The sequence below is a fragment of the Nematolebias whitei genome, chromosome 12, assembly GCF_014905685.2.
Source record: "Nematolebias whitei isolate Nwh7 chromosome 12, NemWhi1, whole genome shotgun sequence".
In the NCBI taxonomy this organism is placed as follows: domain Eukaryota; kingdom Metazoa; phylum Chordata; class Actinopteri; order Cyprinodontiformes; family Rivulidae; genus Nematolebias; species Nematolebias whitei.
This window is the reverse complement of record NC_056509.1, coordinates 35,739,255-35,748,471: the sequence shown is the minus strand read 5'-3', so window position 1 is coordinate 35,748,471 and position 9,217 is coordinate 35,739,255. Positions and strand designations below refer to the sequence as shown.

Here is a 9,217-nt window from a genome sequence, read left to right as displayed (position 1 = left end):
ATATATATATATATATATATATATGTATATATATGTATATATATGTATATATATATGTATATATATATATATATATATGTATATATATGTATATATATACATGTATATATATGTATATGTATATATATATATGTATATATATATATGCATGTTTCTTTTGGATGTTTACCCCTTTTTTTTATTATTACTGTAAAGAGAGGCCTGCTTTGGTTGTCATAATCAGGAAAATACATGTGATATAGCTTTGAAATGTTATCTACTATTGAAAATGTTAAAAAAATTTAAAGTGGAAAAAGAAAAGCAAGGTCTAACGGGAGGGTCTGAGGTCAAAGGTCGGGCTGGAAATACTCCAGCTGAGGTTGGAAACTGCTGCTGACTCACCGTCACTAAAATCCTCGTGCGCCAGACGGATGAAGGAGAGATTCGCTCTTTTTCTGTCACGTTACGAGGACAAAGTGTGATTTGGTGAATTTGTTGATCAAAGATGGCTAAAACGTTTTTTCTCAGGTTCGAGATTTGTTTGATGGGGTTTAAATGAAACAGTTGGTCACGTTTTTTTGTTTTCAGACCACTGCATCCTGGGAAAGACTGACTTTTTTCTAGTTTTTGTTTTTATCACCCTGAAGATCAAAGTCGAATAACAACATTTCAGTAAATGTTACCAAAACCCTTCTGAACCACTGGATGAAATTTAATGAAACTTGCAGAAAGTAATCATTGAGCGTTATCCTGATTCAAGATGGCCGCCACAGCCACTTAACCTTAGAAGAAAAAAAGGAAAAACTAACTCCGTCAGTTTTACAAATACTGAGTTAAGGGTTAAGAGATTTTGCATAAACATCGTCATTAATTATCTGGAGTCAACTCTGTCTGTTAACAAAATATCTCATGAACCACTGAGCGGATTTGAATGAAACTTTTAGGATACAATCACTGAATACACCTCTGAAACTGATTGTCGGAGCCACCCCAATTCAAGATGGCCGCCACAGCCAGCTGACTTTAGAAAACATAAAAATGTTCTAACTCAGCCTTTAATTTTGTTCCAGCATGCGTTGAACCTTACAGGAAGCAGCTTTATTAAATATTAAGGGAGGTGCGTGTTTGTCCCTGCAGTGGTTTGACGTGATCCCTCAGCAGGATGTGTATTTAAAAAAAACACTTTGTTGCACGATTGTGTCTTTTATATCGGACCGCGGGGGTCCAGCTGGTTACGGCATTCACTCTCGGCATGGATCAATTTGGAAAGCGTTTAGTTTGTGAACATTTTACATCCAGATTCCAGGAAAAGCAGCCGAGTAATCAATATTAATAAAACAAAAATGTTTGTTTAATGAGGAGAAATCAGACAGATGTGCTGCGGGTACATACAGATGTTTGAGATCCCTTTTATTTTGCGACCAGATGTTCTGCACACAAATGCTTCGTGTAAGGCAACAAAACGTTCAGTCACGTTGAAATCAGACATCTTCTGTCAACTCAGAAACAAAAGCGAGAGCAAATCCAGCCCAGCTCGACGTGCGCTCACTGGATTAGAGAAAAACGAGCCGCAGTTTGTTAAAACGTCAAAACCAATCCGTGCTTCACATTCACAAACGCTACTCTCCCATGTCTCGCTCTCCTTTCTGCAGCCTCAAAGCTGAAAACATGCATGCACACACTCACAAATGCACACGTATTTAACACATAAATTCAGAGGAAAACGAAGCATTGGGAACAAAGTTCCTGTACACAGAAAATTACAGATAAAACATTCTATCTTAGCTTCCTTTAGCGTGTAATCAGTGCTCTCGCCGCGGTTAATCCGCCCGAAATTCATCACATTTCAGCCACGGCTCATTTCAAAGTGATGAATTGACCCAAATAAGGTTAAGGTGTAATTATCTTCTTTTTTTTTTTTTTTTTTTTTAAGCAAAAGTAAAAATAATGCCCATTCACCCCTTCGATCAAAGAGGAAGTGCACTTTGGTCGACAGAAAAAAAAAATTAGCTGCTCATTTCAAACTGTAGCTACGCTAACAGAGTGCCACGATACGACCAAACGACTGGCTGGCTCGGAAAATTAGAAGCAGTTCTGAAAAGCTGCAACAGAATAGAACAAATTAAAAAACTACATGTAATAAAGGGATAGTTCAGGTTTTTTTCAGACGGACGAGCTAATGGCTCGTCCTCGTGGGACCAGGACCAAAGTGGATCACCGCCATCTTTAAAACGACTCAAATCTCAAAAGCTTCATCGCAGCCTGAGCAGAAACATATTCCTGTCAGGTGTCGCTACAACTAGCTGCTGCTACCATCTACAAATACCCACAGAATTTTATGTAAATAAAACATGTTTATAAAATAATCCTCACATGAACAATTATAAGTTTCTGAGTCAACTTTAATCTTGGCCTTGCTAGGACTAGCCATTATCTTGTCATTCTGGTCAAAATTAAACTATTTCTCCAACTGAGCTCTTATTTTAAAAAGCTATCTACAACAGGTAAGATACTGATTGTTCATAACAGTACCCCACTTTAAAAGAGCTGAACTATCTCTTTATTTAAGTAAATAAGATCAGTGGCACTGAGGCTCAGATTGTACAGACACAGTGAAGTTCAAAATGGCATCTTCTCCCTGTTGGCTATAAAATCACTTTATTTCATTCATAAATAATTCTCTAATGAAATGAAATCCGAAAGAATCTTCAACTCCTCCTTTTTCAAACCGCACACCATCTGCAGAGACCTCCAGCTGAAGCTTTGGGTCTGACTCACACGGTGTTGGTGCAGTTGGACCGAGAGCCCCCGTACTGCAGGACGCTTGGACCTGACGGGGTTCTGCTCGGGTTTTCGTTGGTGCCTCGAAGTCCTGAACTGGGACCTGCAGAGGAGACGCTACCCCCATCGCCAATGCTACTGGAGGAGGAGGGGCTGCTGTCGGTTTGGGACAGGGACTGAGAGGATTTGAGTGGACGGTGGAGGCGGTGAGCGTCGAGCATCTCCAGCAGCAGGTCGTACAGCGGCACTTTGTTCTTGCACTTCATGCTGTACAGGTGCTCCATGCCTTTGTTGCTGCATGGAAGGAACCAGAAAGGATCAGTCAAGTCAGCTTTAATTACAAAGCACGTTTAAAACAGCAGCTGTTATCAAAGTGCTTAACAGTAAAATCATTGCGAGTAATTTCATGGGGAAAAAAAGTAACAATAAATTTAATGACAACACTGAAAATTAATTACAAGCATCAAAAGAAAAACAAACGCAGAGCAATAAAATACTAAATCAAGTCACACTGTGTAAAAATCCAGGGAAAACTGATGTGTTTTTAGCAAATATTTAAAAACTGGAAGTGTAAGTAGCCTGCTTGATGTTGGGGGGCAGATTGTTCCAAAGTTTGGGGCACATGACTGAAAAAGTTGATCACCTCTGAGCTTCAGTCTTGTTTCTGGAACAACCAAAAGCAGCTGATCAGATGATCTCAGGGCCCGAGAAGGAACATATGGTTCCAGTAGCTCAGAGAGATATGAGGGTGCAAGGCCATTTATGCACTTAAAGGTTAGCAAGAGAATTTTAAAATCAATTCTGGTACGTACAGGGAGCCAGTAAAGGGAGGACAAAACTGATGTGATCATCAAAACTAAGAGTACCAGGACTCTATGGGGAGCGGTGGCGCAGAGGCTAGAGAAGGTGGGCCTGTGATCGGAAGATTGCCGGTTCAAGCCCCGGCACTGACAACATCAATAAAAAATGTGGGTGGGGTAAGTGCAGCACCCACACCTAACCCCCATCTGCTCCCCAAACAGGTCTCTCTTGAAAATGAGTTCTCGTGGCTCATTGAGACTACCTGTATAAATAAAGGGTAAATGAAAAAAAAAAAAAAAAGAGTACCAGGACAAGCTGGAGACGTGAAATAGAGACATGGCTGACCCCAACATCAAGTGTGTTACAGTAGTCCAGTCTGGTAGTGATAAAGACATGGACTAGTGTTTCAAGTCAGATCCTGACAACACTGACTTAAGCTTAGCTATCTGCCTTAACTGGAAGAAGTTTTTTTCTGCAGAACAGAGTTGATTTGTTTATTAAACTTAAAGTCAGAGTCTAAAACCATCCCAAGAGTCGTAACAGACTGCTTAAGATATGGCTGAAGAGAGTCCAAGTTTACAGGATCAGAGACAGCAGTAGAGCTAGGGCTAAACACGACTTCAGTCTTCTAATCATTAAAACTTAAAAAATTTGAAGCTATCCATGCCTTAATGTCGTCAAGACATTTTAACAGAGGGTAAATGGAGCAAGAACTATTTAAGGTAACTTTTAAGGGCAGATAAATCTGACAATTATCAATGTAACAGTGAAATGAAAGACCATGTTTCCTCAGGATTGACCCCAAAGGGAGTAGACAGAGTGAAAACAAAAGAGGTCCAAGAATTGAGCCCTGTGGGACCCCACAGGAAAGAAACACTGACGCAAATACACTATTTCCAACCTTAAAACAGGAACTCCTGTCACTTAGGTAAGAATGGAACTGTTCTAATGCTGCACCTGTAATCCTAACCCAGTGTTCCAACCTCGATATAAAGATACTATGGTCAACAGTATCAAAAGCAGCAGGAGTACAAGTATCGCAAACTGACCAGAATCATTTGCTAACAGAATGTCGTTACAAACTCTAACTAAAGCTGTTGCGGTGCTGTGTAACTGTTTAAAACCAGACTGAAAGAGTCCGGTTTATGACTTTATGACTTAAAACTCTTCTCTGGACTTCTTCAGGATTTCTTCTTCAGTATGTGAATGCTGAGTCAACTAACTTTAGCTAAAGAAATCTCATAAACTCACTTTGCATTATAACATTTACAAGATTTTTATCTCTTAGAATTAAATTACATTAATACTTTGTCAGATGATTTACTTATTGCATGGTGAAAACTAATAAAAGTAGGTTTAAGGCTAATGTGTTTTTATCCCTCCAGGTGTTTGTTGTGCTACTAAATACTAAATACGGTTCAGCTAAACACTGGTTCCCGACCCTGTTCCTTGAGGAACACCATCCTGCATGTTTTAGTTTTGTCCCTGCTCCAACACACCTGATTCAGTGATTTAATTACTTCCTCTCGTTCTGCAGAAGCCTGTTAATCACCCATTTATTAAAATCAGGTGCGTCTTAGCAGGAAACAACTAAAACATGCAGGATGGTGTTCCTCAAGGACCAGGGTTGGGAACCCTTGAGTTACAATAAGCTTTTAACTACAATTTTATCTGCTTGTTTCATATTTAACAATTTGAGTTTTTACTGTATTTCTAAATAAAATGCATTTAACTACAGACAATGACAATTAGGTTTCTCAACAGATTTGTGTTTACAAAGGGAGATCATTTGATTTTATTATATTTAGCAACAGTACGTCTGGGTTTTTTTTTTTTTTTTTTTACTTCAATAAGGTCTATAATTGTCAGGAAATGTGACCTGTGCTGGCAAAACAGGTCATAAAGAGGAGATTTTGTCCATATTGAGGCAATATTTTGTCATTCTTTATCTCAAAAGCTTCAAAATGATACGTAGTTTATTAAAATGTGGCTATTTATCACCTGACTTGACAACAAGCTATGATTCTTATTGGTATGCGTTCAAGCATCAAGCTTTTCTAAAACCCACTGCAAAAACCAAACTGCAGCTCTGCAAAGTTCTGTAAAGCTTCGGAACTGAGTTTTTTTTTTTTTTAGAATAACTTGAGACGACTGTCGAAGTTGTTAAATCTGATGAAGGTTTGGGGCCTCGTCTACCTCATGTGTCTGATGTGGGACAGCAGCAGGAGCAGCTGGGCCTGTCGTCTCGCCTGCTCTTGAATCGAGTATCCCGACTGGCTGATGTGGTGTATGAGCGCGTCGGTGATGGTGTCCAGCATGTTCTGCACCGCCGCTCCATCGTGAAGAGGCTCCATTGTGCCGGTGCAGAAAGAAAAGGCACCTAGCAAAACAAACCCACCGGTTTACCGAATATTCTCCAACTTCTCAAACAAGACATTCTGGTTAAATCCGAAGCGGAAACACAAACTGCACTCAGTTTTTTTATTTTTTTATTAGAAGTTATTAAATGTGACTCATTTAGTCAACAGTAGACATTTAGGATGCAGGATCATCAGGAACTAATCAAAAGTTCATCATGCTCCAGCAGCTGAGCAGTCAGTCTCATCCCGCAGGTATTTTAGTCTTCTCCGTTTCCTATATAAAATGTCTCAACCTCCACGACAAACACACACACCCACCCCTACGCTGTCTCATGCTGCCATGGCAACCGTTATCAGGCATATTGACGCTACAGGTCTTTCCAGAACACTCTGTTCGTCTAATGTGTCGGAGCAGCTCTCAGAGCTACACCTCTGTGGGCGGATTTTGACACCGTTCAATATTTACTCTCGGGAGCAGAGACAGAAAGCTGCGATGTAAACAAAACTGTGAAACTTTTGGAGCTTTTATTTTTAATTGGCGAAACTCCCCCAATGCAGATTCGCTGTGGCGTTTCACGTTAGGTCAAGGTTTCAAGAGAAGGGGCTCAGCCTCACCAGAGTTGAGCAGGATGATGGCTTTAAGGCAGACAAACTCCTCGGGTTTCAGTTTGAGCATGCGGAACCGAGAAGAGGTGGCGAGCAGCATGTCGAAGATCTCCGTCATACCCTCAACGCAGTCGCCTTCGCTCCTGCAACGCAGAGTTTACATTAAAAATAAAACACAGAAATGAAGAATATGAAAAGTCCGTGACGATGAGGAAACTGGAGCCAGAGTTCGGCTCTGCAGCAGGGAGAAGAACGTGACGCAACCGAAGCTGTGAAATCTAAAAAAAAAGTGGGCAAATTAACAAGTAATGCACCGAATCGCTGCGACGTGCCATTTGCCAGCACGGCTGAAAAGTGAGGCGAAGATGGGTAATATCCAGTTCCTTCAGTGCGAGATAAACTCAGAGAGCTCAGAGGCAAGGGAATGTGTCAACCCTGACCCGCAGCATTTTAGTCATCATGTCCAATTGGTGAGGACACTCATTCAGGGACCAGGTTTTAGAGATAATACTCTGTAATACACTTTTGATCAGATGGAACCATCAGAGGGTAAAAGCCCTGTCTGTCTGCATGTCTCCCTTGTCCCTCTCGCTGCTCCATCGTCTCTCCTCCTCTCAAAGGTTTGACCAGCCTGTTTACTCTAAACACGAGGGGGAAACGAAGGGAACAAGCTGTGCCTGCAAAGCAGAAAACACCCCTGTCCTAATGTCCCCCTGCATCTCGATGTTCATCATTCACCATTTAACTCCTTTGCTTCTCCTCCTGTCATCTCCCTCTCTCTGCTGTTCTTCAATTTCCTTCATTCTTTGCGTCGAGGCTTTGATTAAATCTCCGTCCTGGTTCCCAGCTCAGCCTCGCGATGATGAGGTACGGATATTTCAGGTTAGAGAGGCTGCTCTCCTCGCTATGGGGAACATGTAATTAGTCTTTCACTCTGTCACAGAGGTGTTAGCATGGCACAATGGCTGGCAAGGTGCAAAATGGAAAAACTACGATGCTGATGTATCACTCTGAAGGTCTGGGGGAGGAAAAGGGAAATATGGAGCGAAAGCAGGGACAGAGAGATGGACATTAAAATGTGTTTGTCAATACGGACGTCAGGTGAGGTTCCTCTCTACCTGTCCAATATCAGGTCCTGTGCAAAAATGAGTTTTCCCGGGCAGTGGATGGACCTCCAGATGAGCCCGATCATAAGAACCTCCAGCCACGAGCTCTCCAGCAGCAGAACCTGATCATGGAGAGACAGCTGCAGAAAACCTGGACAAGACACACGCAAGAAAAAAAAAAATCTTCACGGGTTTGCTTTGAAAGAACACGTTTCTTTTCACTTCCATTGCACAAAACCTACATGATCCTATTATTGCTGTGAATGAATCTTCTTCCAATCATTCTTAAGGAGTCTCATCACTGGCTCTCAGCTGGCTTAATTCTGGCATAATTACAGCTAATTTATTCCCATTGTTGCCCCCTCTGTCCCCTGTTTGGGACCACTTGCACTTAAAACTGTGTATCTTTGTTTTTTTAGTGACTCACAAGGTTGTAATATCTCAAAGTAAGGGTTTACTCTTCCAGCCTGATGAATGTGCTTGTGTGCTTTAATTGTTACGTGAATGATACACAGATATATGTACCGCTAAAGAAAAAGGGCTCTAACTCTCTGGCCCCTCTGTTTTCATGTCTGGAGGACATAAAATCCTGGATGGCTGAGAACTTCTTAAAGTTTAATGAGGAAAAGACTGAGATGATGGTCTTTGGAAGCTCCACTGAGACTCCCAATATTTATATATATAGATGTTGGTTCCTTGGCCCAGTATATCAGGCCAACCATTACAAACCTAGGGGTCAAGGTCGATGCTGGACTAAAGTTACAAAACCACATCAAAGCAGTTAAATCTAGTTTCTTTTTTCCATTTGAGGCAGCTGACTAAAGACGATTCTTTCTCAGCTGCATTTCAAAACAGTAGTTCACGCCTTTGTGACCACTCGGCTGGATTACTGTAACGCACTCTATACAAGAATGTGATTCATGTATCTCTCGGCTTCAGAGGGTACAGAATGCTGCTGCATGGCTATTAACCGGCACATGAAAGTTTGACCACATTTCTCCTGTTTTAGCCTCCCTGCACTGGCTACCCGTACATTTTAGGATTCATTTTAAAACTAATTTATTTGCTTTTAAAGCTCTGAATGGACTTGCCCCGCCCAATCTGTCTAAGTTGCTATATCCCTACACACCCTCTCTCTCAGGTCAGCTGATCAGCTTCTCCTGAGTGTGCCGAAGACAAAGCGTAAGCTCAGAGGAGACTGTGCTTTTGCTGTGGCAGCTCTTAAACTGTGGAACGACCTTCCCTTGAACATCAGACAAGCTTCTTCCCTGTTTGCTTTTAAATCCCTGCTTAAAACTCATCTCTTCTCGCTGACCTTTGACACCATATGACATGTTGACTTTTAATTATTTAAATTGTTCTTTATTATCTGATTTCATGACTGTTTTATTATGTGTAAAGCACTTTGGTCCTGTGGGTGTTAAAGTGCTCTATAAATAAAGCTGGTATGGTTTGGTATGGTTCGGTGTGGTATGGTATGGCATTGTACGGTATGGTATAGCATGGTATGGTATGATATGGTATAGTATGGTATATCATGGTATGGTATGGTATGGTATATCATGGTATGGTATGGTATGATAT

The 9,217-nt window shown here is 41.2% G+C and overlaps 1 protein-coding gene across 1 annotated transcript in view; it reads right to left on the bottom strand.

The window, feature by feature from the left end:
• Positions 1 to 2,699: 2,699 nt before the first annotated feature.
• esr1 (estrogen receptor 1) overlaps positions 2,700 to 9,217 on the bottom strand; it is a 15,105-nt gene continuing 8,587 nt past the window's right edge. The window contains exons 6-9 of the mRNA XM_037685873.1: positions 7,646 to 7,784; positions 6,537 to 6,670; positions 5,758 to 5,941; positions 2,700 to 3,054 (exon numbers count right to left, since the gene is read on the bottom strand). Of these exons, the coding sequence (XP_037541801.1) occupies positions 2,754 to 3,054; positions 5,758 to 5,941; positions 6,537 to 6,670; positions 7,646 to 7,784 (758 nt within the window). The 3' untranslated portion in view covers positions 2,700 to 2,753. The remainder of the gene's footprint in view (positions 3,055 to 5,757; positions 5,942 to 6,536; positions 6,671 to 7,645; positions 7,785 to 9,217) is intronic.